Source organism: Tauraco erythrolophus, chromosome 4 (assembly GCF_009769465.1).
Source record: "Tauraco erythrolophus isolate bTauEry1 chromosome 4, bTauEry1.pri, whole genome shotgun sequence".
NCBI lineage: Eukaryota > Metazoa > Chordata > Aves > Musophagiformes > Musophagidae > Tauraco > Tauraco erythrolophus.
This window is the reverse complement of record NC_141468.1, coordinates 71,353,648-71,369,502: the sequence shown is the minus strand read 5'-3', so window position 1 is coordinate 71,369,502 and position 15,855 is coordinate 71,353,648. Positions and strand designations below refer to the sequence as shown.

Below are 15,855 nucleotides of genomic sequence, written 5' to 3'. Positions count from 1 at the left end.
GGAGTTAGACTTCCTTACATTTGAGGTGAATTTGTCTTGGCAATGGCAATGCATCCAAGTTACTAATTCTACTATTCTCCTTCAAGAGCTTTTTGTTTCAAGTGTGAAAAAAATCACTGCTCTGTAATACTAGTTTTAATCAACAAAAGTAGAATGCAGAAAATAAATCTCACGTTGTAGTTTAAAAATCTGAATTTCGCATTTTCAAAGCACAGATCAAAACTTTAACAGTATTTAACTGTCTGCAGATGAATATAAGTGCCAAATTCTAGTCACAGTCAATTTAGGAGCAAAAAAGGAGCCAATAAATGACATGATAAAGGCAATGGAGCTATGCAGCTTTGCACTAGTCAATGAATTGACTTTATAGGTTTTGTATTAATACTTGTACAAATTGGTAGTGGACGTGGTTGCTTATGGTGATGTAAAACTTTTTATCTTTGATGAGAAGCAAAATTTTAAAATTATGATAATAATAATAATAACAACAAATAGGAGGAAAAAAGTTATTAATAGGAAACCTCAATCTATTCTTGCTATTAAATATATTGTATCTCTAAGAAGCAATGTCAATCAGTCTTCATACATTAAAAGTTCTCTATTGTTATGAGAGCAACCAGAGGCAAATAAGCATTCCAGAAAATGGTACATGATGATTCTTACTGCATTAGTTTCCCACTTAGGATGAAAGTACTAATAGTGCCTTCTTTAGCTTCAGAACAGTGAAGGAACAGAGGCACATGTCCAGTTGGGAAATGTGATGTCTCATTTCCTTCATGCTTACGCTAATATGAAGTTAAACCATCAAGGCCATATAAATGTAATTCATCTCAGTCCCAGTGAGAGCTTCCTTAACGGAAAGACCAGGATGCAGTGTACAGGTGAGTGCATCCTGCAGTCCCAGGGAGTTCCTGGCTACTGCTGTTACCTGGACACTGCTTTCAGGCTGGAGGCACCTGCCCCCTCCTGATCTAGAAAGGTAAATTGAAATACCTCTGAATAAGTCTTATGAATGCAAAGAAACCCTCTATAGCCTAAGAAATGAGCCAAGGAGTCATGGTTGGATGCTAGACCTTTCAAACTGAGCTAACAGATGGAATGAAAGGAGATCTGGTGCTAATTTCACAAAGGCTGCTATGTTCATGACTGCTTGGCTTGGCTTCACCTCAGCTTCTATTAAGTGTGCTCCTCAATACCTTAATCCTTGAGTTTATGTCATTCCTTTTGTCTTCCTAACTTGAGATATTTGAACGCAACCGTAAGTCTGCACACAAGAGCCTCGCACAAACTCCCCAAATACATATTCTTCATGCAATCATGTTAGAAGCAGCAGAGAACATGCAAGTTCACCAAGCTGTGCTCACTCTCCTTTTTGATAAAAAGTTTAAGTTAATTTAGAATTTAGTTTAAGTTCTTTAAGTTAGCTTCTCCTGCTTTCCCCTAGTGTAGGTTCGATAGTAGAAGTGTAGGAAGAGAGCCATGAGGCTGAGAATGTAGAGGAAGACTGCAGTGTTGAAGCCATCAGGGAATGGACATTCTGTGAAGAGGTTGTAGGAAGAATGAGCAGCAATGGCTACAAACTGGCACTGGAAGAGGGGGAAAAAAGAAGCAGCCAGATTAGGGATCCTATATGAGACATAACTCAATTGACCATTTGGTCCATCATAAAGAGTATCGCAACATACTAGTAGCGTTCTCAACCCAGAGCATCACCTGCTTGCCTCTCCTGACATCCCCGAAAAACTTGTCTTTCAAGCCCAACGGTGTTTTCCCAACATGAAAGGGTGTAATGTGTCCACCAAACATTGAGGCTTGCCCACTGCTGCAAGGAGCAGGTTTGGAATTCGGCTTCTCCCACCTAGGAGCAGGTCACTGCCCTTGTGCCACTTTTCTGCTATGGGCCAGTAACTGCGATCTTGGAATATGGAAACTAAAGGTGGGAGACTCCCCTTCGCCAGAGGTAATCAGATTATTATACCCGTTAACAATTTTGATTTGTATTTTAGCTTAAAGAGAGGAACTACATATGCTACTTTTATTCATTTAAACATCAATCCTTTTTTTTATTATTATTTATTTTACTAAGTCACTTGTCTCAGAACCCCAAAGCAACGAGTTTTACCTACCAAAAGTATGTTAAATAAAAACTGATTTCCTGTGCTATATTTTGCATTACAAATACCTTTTCATTTCATGCAGTGCTTTCTTGTTCTGCTTTCGCCATTCAGAATAAATAAGAATTCTGGACCAGCCTTCAGTATACCACTATTTTACATATACCATAGCTCTTCTTCTTCCTCTCTGGTAACTGCATACTTTTTGTTTGCATAACGTCTCTGTGTGTGGAATTAACATGCTCAACTATAACCATTGTCCTTGTCTGGAACACTGCTTTTATGCTCTATCTTTGAAAAACTGCAGGGTTGTCAGGATTTGTCACCTCTTCAGAGACGAGGGAAAGAAAATCCTAAGGGATTCTCTATAGAAAGAGTAAAACTCACATATTTTTCTTTAACTCGCCTCTATTTGCTTGCAATTAGACATATTCTTCCTTTTTGAAGAAACAGAATGAAGGCTGCCCAGTCTCCTGCCCTACTGAGAATCCAAAGTTTCCCCAAGTTACTGCCCCACACCTCTCAAAATCAAGATGTGTTTTCAGGGCTCCAGAGGGGAAAAGGCTGCCATATCCAACGCAAAAGAGAGAAATCTGTTAATTTTTCTCTCTCCTTCCCATTACAAAAGTGGGGGCTTATTAGTTGATGTGGTCACTGAAGACCTCTTGCTAGTTTTCTGAGAGTACCATTCAGAGCAGGTCACCAATCAGTTCGCCTCTTACAGTGGTACATGAGGACACCTAAGGCCATGGTGAATTCCATAGGTAGCAAACAGAAAGACTTGAGCCAGTGAGGGGACAGAGGCGGACAGAGGCAGACAGAAGGGAACATCACACTCGAGACACAGAAGCGCAGAGATGAACACATGGAACTAATTACCAGCTGCATGATGGTTAGGTAACGTTTCCACCATAAGTAACGGTGCATCTGTGGTCCCAAGCTGGCCAGGGCATAATAGCCATACATGAAGATGTGTACAAAGGAGTTTAGCATCCCGATAAAGAAAGCTGAGGAGTAAAGGAGTCAGAATGAATAAGACACACAAACTATTAAAGACTAACCCTGAGATGAGCTTACAGCCACTATGAGGATGCTTTCAAAATACAGAATGCTTCTCTTTGGTGGAGCAAAAAGGAGAAACAGTCTGGATACGGACCAGAAAGGGAGTGAAGACTAGGCTGGACCCAGTCAGAGGAGGAGAGCCAGAACCTGGGCTGCAGCACCAGGCCCAGCTGAATGGGGACCGGGAAAGCGCTGGTCTGGGTGGAGATATAAATAGACCTTGTATAGGATATTGTTGTTTCTGTTTGGACAAGGAACGACTGGCACATTCTTGTTCTGGATGAGGCAGTGAATATAGGGGTCTAAATAGCCCAAACAGCCGAGCAGATGGTATCAACTGAAACGAACATGTTTTTCACACCTTTGGAAGCAGGTGAGCTTCCTACTTGCCCGTCACTCTTTACTGTTTATGCTATCTCCACAGCACAAGAAAAACTGAAACACAAGGTGTCTACGGAAGCATACCTTGTCCTCCAGGCACATATTTGACCCCTGACCACCAGTTGAACAGCATAGTTCCATGATGGTACACATGCAGAAAAGTCACCTGTTCTTGTTTTTTGCGCAGAATAAAGAAAATCTGAAAGAAGCCAGACAAAGGAAAATCTTGAGTTGATGTGTTTAGACAAAAGATTAAACTAACAAGTGATAAAAATAGTTAATTATTAGTCTGGATCTCCCAAACCCCTTTCCTCTGCTGTTGATAAAAACTGGTGAAATTCAACACATGCAATAGATTCTGTATTATCTGTAATGGAGAGGAACTAAAGGGCAGAATTTCTTCCACAGAGCCCCAGTTATTTTCTTCCTTTGGATTCAAGTCCAAAATTCCAAAGAGGACACATTTGAGTCTCTGGCTGAGCTTCCATACAGTTTGCAGCTGCTTGGGTCTGGTCCTTTTCAGGACATAGATTAGGTGTTTACTGGTACCAGAGAATGATCCACAGAAAAAGTACTGTGTTGAATGCCCAAAAGCTTCTAGAATTTGCGTTAGTAAAGACAACGATATTGGCAGATGCGTATATGTCAGGTGACTGTATTTCTGCACACACACACATACACATAAGTGACTCTGCTTTTCAGGGACACAGGACTGACAAAAAGCTGCTTTTGTTGCCGATGAAAACAGAGAGAGGCTTGGTCAACCTGCTGGCAACAGGCCTAGGAGGGCTCCACATGCTTATTCACTTTTCAGACAGTATGTTGTCAATTTATACTCCAAACATCACTGACTGTGAAGTCTTAGGCTAGGATACAGCTTACTCCTGCTGACCAAGCAGAGAGATAGGATTCCCTTGTTAGTTAAGTCATTTAGATAGTTCATTTATAATATATGAGGAGACCTGAAGACAAGCTATAAGATGGTACTGTCTTCAGGTGAACTTTCAATTTCACATGGGCCACAAACGTTTAACCTAGAACTTTGGGATAATCTGTGGCAGCAAAACCACCGGGACACGTACATTTGCAGTTTCTTTACTGCCCAACTAACCACTCTCATTCAGCCAGACAGGCAATGGCAGATCCTGTCTCGCAGACTAAATCAACTGGTAGCTAAGATTTTGGGGGAGCATCTGGCAATAGCCAAGGTTAAAGCTTCTGCCCTAGCGCTGCGGTTAGGAGGGAATGCCCACCTGCAGGAAGGGTGCTGGGGGGTGAATATATGCAGCCGCAGGGGCAGAGACAGGCAAACAGGACAGCAGCGACTCTTTCCTTCTGGCAAGGGGCTTTTGAGGAAGCCTAGCAGCATGATATCCAGTGCTGATGCTGGACTCTTGCAGGCCAAACGCTGTCAAAAACCAGCACCCTGAAGCTATGCCATCTTCTTTAACAGTATCAGCCTTATTCCCACAAGCAAGTAGAGTAGAAAGCATGAAAACAGCATTTACTGAAAAGCGTCAACCAAATCAATACAGGATCAACGGAGGACATTAGCTTTTGGCACCCTGCCCCTTTCTGACAAGTGATTTATTGACAGTACCAGTCCTGCTATGGAGCCGAGCCGATGCGAACCCTCCTTACCGTATCAAGCAGCTCGATGACTTTGGAGAAGAAGAACCACCAACACACTCTTGCCATCTGCTGGGCACCACAAAGAAACGCTGTTAGACCTCAAAGCGAAATCTCTGCTCAGCCTCACAGCCTGAGATTTTCAACTATGCCCACCTGGGATCGACAGCAAAGGGGAAAACTAAGAGGTTCTTTTATGGCTGTTGCTTTTTCAGGGTGGGAGCTCAAGAAGGAATGTTAATCTGGGGGGAGGAAAGGCATTCGGGGTTGCTTTGGCTGGTCAGATAACTGGTTTGCCAAGTTGCTTGCTCTTTGACGAGGCGAGGCTGAGCTGCTCAGAAACTATTTCTAGCCTGCTGGCAACTATCTGAAAAACTGAAAAGATAATATCCATGCTTGCATCTGTTCAAAGCCTGGTTACATCTGGAAGCAAAGTATAATGGCTCTAAATTAAACCAGAAAAAAACTCATGAAGCATTTTGGAAAGCTGAAGCTCGTGGGATCCAACCCTCCCTGTGATGGCCAGACAAGGAACAACCAAATCCGTGTGCTAAAAGAAATGCCGAGTAAGATTTATGTCATGCAAAGTTGAGTATATAAGAATTGGTTTTCTTGTTGATAGTGATCACCTAGAATCCTTATATAATAATGGAAGAGTCGCATATATTCAGAGGTAATTTGCAATATCTGTATTATACATCTGTCTTCGGATGGTAGGATCACCCTCTCTCCAGTGATCAGAGAGGGAACATAGATGGCTATGTTGACTGAGATGATTAATTTATAGAGAACTAAAGCAAAGCCCAACTGTTGAAGCAGATAATTTAGCGAACTAGATTTACAAGCAACAAACTGAAGTAAAAGCCTTCTTAGCCATGCAAATTGCTATTTATGAGCAAAACAATCTGCATACCCACGAGAGGAGGAGGGCCTAAGGCAAGCTTTGTATAGAACTGTACCCTCATTCCTAGTTCACTTTGGCTGTAATCCACTGGCTGGCACAGGTAGCTGTAGTCGTCCAAGATTGAAGTTACCAGAAACTGAAACAAAAGACAAACAATAGAGATCCATTTTATATTCAACGCCATCTGTTCCAAAAAGATGTACATATTAATTCTGAGTTAATAGGGCCTCAATCTAGTACTCACTGACAGAAAATCCATGGAATTTATACAGCTGAGCAAATAGTAAAAACCTAAAACAAAGTACTTCACATCCTTGTTGGAATCTGATAAAGAAAATTCAGTTTGGGCATATTTGTAATTCTTTATGTAATCACTGGAGTGCTCAGAAACTGTTCAGCAGGAATAGTGAATTCTAGGCTTCAGAACCTTTCTGAAAGCAAACTGTTTTCCTTTGCAATGATCTCATACTGTTTTGTTTTGGCTGGTTGCATTTGCCTATTAATTGGAAATCCAAAAACTGGACCAAGTAACCAGTGTAACTGAAAAAACAAGTACAGACAAGCAATTTTCATACCTGTCCTGAGACTGAGTAGCATTTGCTCAAAAAAAATTGCAATTTGCTTTTAACTGGAGGGAACAACTGTGTTACAAACTGAAAGGGCAAATTTCTTGACACCAAAATGTTTTTCAAATCTATTTGGCCATACTCCCTTGAAGAGTTTTCAGTGGCCAACATCAACCAGGGAAAGGAATGTAGAAAGGCTTATGCATTAAGAATAAGCAGAAAACAACGTTGTCAAGACTTTTGGCAGCAGGAAGCTGCAGTGTGCTTGGCACTTTTGGAGAGGAGTGCCTAAGTCTGGAAAAGCAGTTCTCATTCTCAGGGACAGGTCCCTTACCAGCCAGACCCAAGACAAAATGAGGATGATCTGTGTCTACTGAGAAGATCTCAACTTTCAACTTGTTCATTCGGGAACCTTTCAATGTTAATTTTATGAATGAGAGGAAGATTGAGAAATGGGAGGAAATGAGGTATGCTTCGGAAATAACGCTTTCAACAGGGCAATACTGCCCCTCTTGTGGCAAAACGAGGACTTGCCCAAAGTCGGTCCCCACTCTCTTCATTAGAGCCCATCAGCAAAAGCTGTTGAAAGGGCTCTGGCTTTCAAACACTTCTTGGATGCTTACCTAGGAGCCAATCCTGTGTCCTCACCTCATAAAACATGTAGCTTGATAATGTCATCATGGCGAGATTGTAGGCAATCAGCACGCCTCGCAGCTTCAGCGGTGTCCGCTTACGCATGTAGAAAGGCCCCAGTGCCACAACAAAGAGGTAGGAGACAAAGAGAAGTGTGACTGGAAGTGGAGAGTGGACCAGGGGCCACGGATCTGTCCTTGGATCTGAAAAGCAAAACACACAGCCAAAGCTGCTGTATCCCCTACATTGTATGGCAGATATGTACAGTTACTTCCCTGCCGCATGCTCTCTGGCAAAAACAAAAGCAGTGCCACGTGTCTGTACAAAGCAGTGCCACAGTCCTTCTCCTACCCTGGAGCTCCATGTGCCAGACTCTGCTAAAAGGCTTTATCATGGCATTTGGTTTGGGTCTGCAGCACCCAGCAGACTGCTCTGCTGAGCATCAGTCTTCTGCAGCGCAGTGGTGAACAGAGCTTTCCTGTCATGAGCTGGAGCCCTCAACACAGGCTGCCGGACTGTCCCCACACGGCTGAAACAAGTAGTTCAAGACACACACAACAGGGATGCACAGAACAAACCAAACAGTTCCTGGCTCTTCAGGAGAGTAAATCTTTACAGCTAGGTAATAAAACTGTTTCAGTCACTAGTGCTATTTCCTTCCTGCTCCACAATGCTTTGGACATCTGAAATTCTCCACCTCCTCATTTTTATATCTACTCATAGGATGGACTCTCTTAAAAGCACACCATTTCACTGGAAGAAGACACACTACTTCTCCCTGCTAAAACGGCTCTTCAGTCTTACAGCAAAGGGAAGCTCAACAGATTTTCTGTCATGCCACCTCCTCCTAATCCTGCCTCATCCTTGACCCACAGAAATGCAGGATACATTAATCTGCAAAAACGTCCCAGTTCCCATTCATGTTTTCCTCTCCTAGTCCCACTGTGGTCGCTGCTCCCCTAAACTCCCTCAGCATCTCCTTTTGCTTCCTGACCTGCTAGTCCCAAGCCTCAGACACCTCTCACTGTTCTAGCCCCAGGATCCTTGCAGAAGTCCTCTACTGAATTACAGCCCTTGGCTCACTGGTGAGCCCATGGGCCTCAGGATGTTTTTTTTAAATGCCATCCCTGTCTACATGACACTGTTAATCTCCATCCCTTCTAAACCTCCCAATTTTTTACTATTCTTGTTAAGGGCTGTGTCAAGAGCTCTTTGATATTCCACTTCTGGATTTAACAGTCTGTCAGAAGTCCTGAATCCCAGTTTAGACTCTCTTCTGAAATTCAAGTCCTGAAACATTTACAGCCTAAGCACTATGCCACATGTCCTTCTCCTGTCACAGCTACCATGCAGGCCTGTCTTTCCACCTTCATGCCAATTTCTGGATTTCCCTTACATCTAGGAATCCAACAGAGCCCTGTGGGACCACACTGGACCTGCAAAACCTCTGGCTATTGAATACCTGAAGGCTGCTAACTGCAAAATGTCAAAGCTCAAACACTGAGCAGTGGTTTCTGTCAATATTTCATTTGATAATAGGTTTTACTGGCATCACAAGGAATTTAAACCTCAAAGTATTAACTCTTTGGTCTACTAAGCTTTCCCATGACCTAAGAACACGCATTTTTAAAAACTCACTTTCTTTAATATTCCAGACCCAACAGGCAATCCTAAGAACATATTGCTCATCATCCTGTCAGAGCCCGTTGTACATTGAACAGAAAGCTGCTGAAAGTTCTTTACTATGGGCAGAGGAAATCCCCCATCCCTTCAATCCTTACTGTGATCCAGCTGGAGTGTTTCTGAGATATATTTCAAGACTTAAAGGAAGTTTGTGATCATGGAGAAGGAAAAGTGAAAATCTGTCTAGTGAAAAAAATGTGGTCTCATATAAGGATCGTGTTCCTTCTATGTTTGTTCTTCATGATCATGCTATTTATGTGGAAATACCTATTTAAGACAGCATCTCTACCCACCTCCACTTTCAAGGACCCAGTTGTAGAATTCCAGAGTTTTTTGCCAAGTTGAAGCCATCACAAGTTCTGGAAAGAAATTAAAATTAGCATTCTCAGGATCAGATTAACCCCATTTATCCTAGCCTTGACTGAGTCTTGAATAGGGAAGCTCCTTAGACAAAGGCTGAGGACTATAGCTAAGGAAAATAAAACAGTTTACTCTCTGTAGAAAATGAAATTCTGGACCAGGATTAGAGTCATGTTTAAAAATGGAAGGAAGAGAATTCCCCTGTAATGACTAGCTATTTAACTTCTATTTCCAGATTTTGATATTTTGATGAGGTTTTACCTCTATAAATATTCTGACTAGCTGCATGCAAAATACCAGAGCCAGGAGCTCTGCACACAATATTGGGAAATCAATCACGTGATATTTTTTCTAAAGTGGTGTAGGCACAACATTAACGCAGGGACACACAGCAGGTGGCATAACTGCATTCTTCTGCAGGCATTCTTGGAGATTCACAATGCTAGCAGGCACTTTGGGACTAATTCAGTGCTGCTGCAACTCCAGAGATTTTAACTGAGCTACGTTGGTTATTGGGCTTTCTGAGTCCCAGTTTATACATTGTTTGGTCTGCTTTATCTTGTATATATTCTATAATATCGTATATTAAAGCAGAATACTCATGTATAATATGATGTTGTTCCTCCTCGTCCCTTCTTTCCTTTAGTAAGGAGACCTTTTCAATGGCTTTTGGAAGTTCACCTAGAAAACACTTTACTGCAGTTACTTTCAACAGCTTGTGTTACCTGCCTTAGTTATCTCCATTAGCAAATACACAGGAGCAGCTTCCTCCCAGTGTCATCTCCTCCTGGTACTGAGAAAAGCACGTTTTCTCCTTTGACTTCTCATAGACTGCCAAGTATAAGATTATCCACGCCTCCTTAGGACCTGTCTCCTACTCTCCTGTGCCCAGTGGGTCCCTGCAGCACAGTAGCTTGTGCATTACACAGCAGGGAAAACTGTAGCCTAATATAAGGCCTTTTAAACTGGTGTAAGTATGTTTTAAGGAGCCTTATGAATATAAACAAGTTTTTAATACCCAGACCACATAGTTCTGCTGGAACTACAAATGCATAGGGCGTGCCTGGCACTTTTTACCAACTGTACTTTTGACTTTGCACGTCTGGATAAAACCCGTTAAAACTAACGAGGTTTTGCTGTATCCCAGTTTCATACAGATTTACTCTGGTGAATGTCACAAGCAACAAAAGGTGGCTATACCTACACCTCCCTGCCTGCAGACCTCAGAGCCCGACAGGCAGCGTGTCGGTGACAGAAGCACACTTGCACAAATTTCTCTCCTTCAGTCAACCCCCTTTTCGGTGTGTTTCTTCGACGCGTACCCCGAGACCCTCACCACAAGTGCATCTCTTACGCATCCTGCCACAGAGATGTGCACCCTTGTAATCCGGGCAGAATCTGCCAGCAGAGGGATTAGTCAGTGATTATCAGCTGGCTCGGAGTCAAGCCAGCAGGGATTTCATACGCTTACATGCCCTCGAACAATCCCTATGCATTCCAGCTCACTCCACTCCACTTCCTTTGCTTCCCCCGAACCGCCAGCCTGCAATGAACGGGAAAACCTCAGGAAGCAGGAACAGACTCACCCCAACAGCTGCTGGCTTCGTGCCTCCCTGTCTTCGAGAGTGTCCTCGGCGCACGGTCGCTGCTTCTCCCGCTCCTCCCGCTCCGGGTGCGTGTGTCCGGCAGCAGAACATGCAGCTGCCAGAGCGCGTGCCGTTCAGCTTTCTTCTTTGTGAGCGAGGTGGGTACGTCACCTGCTGGGTCTCACACAGATGTGGTGGATCTTCGCACCTCTTCGGCACGATTCAGAGTACTCACCGTAACACCACCGTGAGCTGCAGGCACCGTGGTGTTGTCTCGTAACTTGGCCGGAGCGGAGGTTACATCACGTACTCCTCCCCCTCCCTCTCTCGTTTCTCCCCACATGATTTATCAGATTAGGGGACTGGAAAGAGGAGGAAAACGAATGCAGAAGAGGACTGAGATTCTATGGGAGTGAACCGCTGACCTTTAGTGTCAAGCTTGGGAGCCTGGCCAAGTGGGAACTAGGCCAGCGCTTCTTCTGAAGGTCTCTTCAGGACATGTCATGGCAGCTTCTCAGACAGTAAAAGATGAGGAATCATGCCCGGGCAAGACCCTTTTAGAAAACAGTCTGCTTGGAGGACTCCTTCAGCCCACCACAAGGGGTTGCAAATGAACCTTTTGTGCACTCAAAGTCTAAACCACAAAATGAGGGAGCAGAGAACCCACCCACCAACTCACTCAGGGAAGGCAGAGCAAACTCAGCTGGAGTCACCCCTTCATATCCAGCCTCTATCACTGGGGGAGTCACATTTACTCTTTTTAAAGATACATGGAAAAATTTTGAGGAGTTTGACAGTGATACCATGCTTTCCCCTCCATGATCTCCAGCAAGGAAAAACACAGACAGCCTTAGTTGGCAGTGGCTCAAGCTGGTAATTGCAGTGCACGTGATTCAGTCCCATGCGGAGGTACCAATGCAGAACCAACACCCTGGCCCCATCCCACCAAGAAACAACTCGAAGCCAAGTGGTGGGGTTCTGCTTGGTCACCTGAGGTGTACCTGCACCTGGGGTGTAGATATGCCCTCTTTTTTCCCCAGCGGGCACAGTTTATTAGCAGAACTCTGAAAAAAGAGAGTAGCATCATGCCTTGTACCACTGTGCTGTGTCTGTCACCAGATACATCACAAGCATTTCTGAAGGGCAAACCACCAAAGATTAGCTTTTGAAAGCAGGATAATCAGGCGTACCACGTGGTGGTAGTTTTTCGTTGAAACACATCACTTGTTGATGCTGCTGGACAACTACTGTGTTTCCATGACTTTTGGAAACTATGAAAGTAATTAAACAGATACTTTTGGAAAACGGTGATTTTGGGTGTAGGCTTTACATTTTGGGGGTGGGGGGTTCAGAAGGGCAAGCCAGTTTAAGAGAAGGTTTGACTGACTTTTTGTATGATATTGTGTTTTTTTTTTCTGTTGATCCAGGTTGTTGTTGATTCGGGTTCAAGAAGACAATGATAGTGAAATTTACATACCATTCTTTGCAGAGCTTCCTATACAAGCCCTTCCTTAAAGTTTTTAATTGCTCATTAACTGAAAGGTTTCACTTCTAAAGTTTTTGGTGCCCAAATCCTTAAAAAGGCTCGTGATTTATCTGTGTGAATCAATGGAGGTAATAAATCAGATCAGCCCTTTCTATCTCTCTATTAAGTGTAGATGGGACTGTATTTTATTACTTTTATCTGGTAACTTTAAGTAATGTTTGTTGAGCTATTTATATTGATGTATAAGACTCAGAATTACAGACACAAACTTTTCCATCGAACTTTTTTACCCTGGTGAAAAAAATTCAGCCAAAGTGAATTTTCACAAACATATTTAATTTAGGGCAAGGTATTTTATTCTTCACGTAATTTTTAAAAAAATACCATGAAAAATATTCCATTTTTTAAAACCTGCCCTGTTCCTGAAGTATTCCCAGTGGTATTGTTGCAGATGTTCACTAATACAGCTGGCAGATGGAGAGGTGACATAAGTAACATGGTACTTTTACACTCCAAGAATGGGTGTCCTTTGATGGATGTCAGTACGATCGTGAAGGCAGCTCTGCGGGGACCACACACAAAAGCTGTTGAGGCTTTCACTTTCAGCAAAAACTCAATAGAAAAAAAACATTGCTCCTTCACTGAAATAGTATTAGGGGAGCTCTGAATGCCAAAGTGAATTGGGTATTTCATTCAGTGACTTGTCAAGAAAAAGGGGTATTGCAGGAACATGGATTACAGCCATAGTAGCAAGCAACTCAGCTATGTACAATATGTGACAGTTCAGACAAGTCAATCAGAGATTTAAAATACTGCATGTTCTAACTATTTTAAAACCTGGCTGTCTCCTGCACGTAACATGGGTATCTGCCACAAAATAATCAATAACAAATACCAAGAGTAAAACAATCTTGAGAGCTTCTAGACAATGCAGGTTTTGCTATTTGTTCCTCTGATTGCTGTTCCTTCCAAACAAAACTGTGCTAAAAGCACAAATTAACAAACCAGACCTGTTTCAGTAGTTGAGAAAGAAAAGGAGTAACGGGCCAGTTTCATCTGGATATCCGGGCTACATCATGGTGATGTTCTCAAGAGCACAGCAGAGGCTTATCAGATCTGATAGGCCTGTGTGCTTTGCTTTTCCTACCTACACTTAATACAAAGGAGATGTGCTGTGGTACACATCTAAAGTCCAAGATCTGATGGATTCTAACCTCGTCTCTTGTAGCAATGCTCTTAGTAGCTGTGAGCAATTTAACTAACTCTCTTAGATCAAAATTACTTACCCATCTAAAAAATTTCTTTTAATATAGATAAAATTCCTTGAGAAATGAGAACTGCTTCTTGCTACTAATCAAGCTGTTACATCAAATTTAGGACCTATTTTTTACTTTTCTGATCTTTAAACCATTAGTATGTAATTATTTCAGTTATCCACTGAATCCAAGACAGGTTCTACAGGGCAGGAAAGTCTCAGATCTGATACCCCATATATGTTCCTTTCCACAGTGTTACAAAGGTATAACCCACGCTCATAGAACATCAATAAGCAACAACAAATCTGCCTGAAAAAAAGACCATGTTTACCCATCAAGCAAACTGACTTTCTTTATCAGCTTCTAAACTGCAGGGATGCATGGGGTGATTCTGAAAGCAGTGAAGGACAAGATCTCTTCTGCAGTGGAACGCAACTTCAAGTGATATCCCCAGCCTGCTGAAGTCAGCAAAACGCCAAATAATAGCAGCAGGAATTTCAAGCTGGGTCGAAAATATCTAACCAGTTAAGACACCACAACCTTAACTACTGTCACACATTGAAAGATCTGAGGTGGCCAGACACCTTCTAAAACTTGCATGTACCTGGCCCTTGGAAAGCTTGAATGGCATCAAATTCACTTCATATGCAATTTAACTGAACCAAACCTCCTAAATGTTTTATGCATGCAGATACTCATATGCAGTGTTTTATATGCAGAGATTTAAAATTATTTGTAACTTATGTATGAAACTTATGCCACCTGACCAGGAATGATGTCCAAAGGAAGATGTACACCACTAGTTTGCAGCATACATCTCAGGTGGCACTTTCCTGACCAGCTTCATCTGGCATGGAGGGTTCTGGAGCTGGAGAAATACTTCAATAAGATGTAAATGTCAGACCTGTGGATGCCACAGCACAGAAAGGCAGATGAAAAAACTTGAATCTCTCATTCAGCTCATATCTACATCTGCACTCTTGCTAAACAAGGTCTACAGCCACTTAACAGAATAACATACCTCCTAGGGTGAGTGTACCTAGGTCATGAGAAGTTCAAGGACAGGATCAGATTGTCAAGAGTCCCAGCCAATGAAGTACGACCTTGCTCCTTGGCAAGACTTCCTCCAAAGAAAGCTCTGAACTTCTGAAATGGTATCTTCATGAGCATATTTGTCAAGGGAGGTTCATGTAATCGTGTAATCATGCTCTTTAATGATCACATCAGCTTTCAACAGCTAACAATAGAAATAAATAACAGTTGGGTTTATGAGTACTTTCTCAACAATGGGTAACATAATAATAGATGTTTTTACAGCAACAGAATTTCCTACAGAATAATAATTGAATGACTCAGTTTGTTTTGCTAATATGCAATTACCAGCTCATATATGTTTCTGGAGAAATACAGTGATTTTAGGTGACAACCATTAAAATACTCTGAAAACTTTTCAGCATATTTGGTCTAATCCACAAAGCTCTTGTGCATGAAAAAATCCAGACTCATATCTATGCAGAGCAAACAGAAGCCCTTAAGATGCACAATGAAGCAGTTGAAGGAAGAAGCTCCTTCTGGCACAGGGATTCTGTGTCTTGATTTCCTCACTTATACACCATGCAACAATTGCACAGACCTTGGAAGGTTTAGCACAGATTATCAGAAGAAAGGTTTTGGCAGAGGTACTGAGCAGCCTATCTCTATGCATAGGACTGGAGGATTACAGCAGCTCTTATGTAAATTACGGTCTTCAAAACCAGAATTTTAATTTTACCGGCACAGATTTTTCAGTTTAATTATTCTGCATACTCTGTGGTCTCAGAAGAGTCATTCAGCTTCTCTATGCCTCAGTTTCCAAATCTGTAAAACTGAAGGAAAACTTGCCTACCTCACAGGAGTGTGGTGAAGAGGACCTGCGGTTAGTGTACAGCCATATCAGTTGTATTCCACCCATTTGGGTACAAGACCAGGGTTCTGCTTCTGGCTCTGAGGCTATTACCTTTGTGACCTTGGGCAAATCGTTTCAGGTAGGAATCATCTTACGAGAAAACTAAATTTAGGTGTCTACATCTGATTTAGCTTCTGTTATAGTTAGGGGAGCTCTAAGGACTGATTCAGCTGCCCACACACAGGAACCTATTGACATTCAGGGTGCCCTAAGGTATCTCAGCTGACCTCCTGCTGCTCCAGTAGGCAAA

The 15,855-nt window shown here is 42.5% G+C and overlaps 1 protein-coding gene across 2 annotated transcripts; it reads right to left on the bottom strand.

Moving 5' to 3' along the window:
- Positions 1-1,415: 1,415 nt before the first annotated feature.
- LOC104372402 (very long chain fatty acid elongase 4) lies at positions 1,416-9,326 on the bottom strand. 2 transcript variants are annotated; one of them, XM_086610789.1, is made up of 7 exons: positions 9,266-9,326; positions 7,305-7,492; positions 6,146-6,226; positions 5,199-5,258; positions 3,642-3,756; positions 2,994-3,121; positions 1,416-1,586 (listed from the first exon to the last, which is right to left on the bottom strand). In XM_086610789.1, exons 1-7 carry the CDS (start codon positions 9,321-9,323, stop codon positions 1,416-1,418), a joined length of 801 nt encoding a protein of 266 aa, XP_086466915.1. In that variant the 5' UTR covers positions 9,324-9,326. The 2 variants fall into 2 exon arrangements, with proteins under 2 accessions (XP_086466915.1, XP_009976384.1); XM_009978082.2 differs by having other exon boundaries at positions 5,199-5,255.
- Between the last annotated feature and the right edge of the window lie 6,529 nt (positions 9,327-15,855).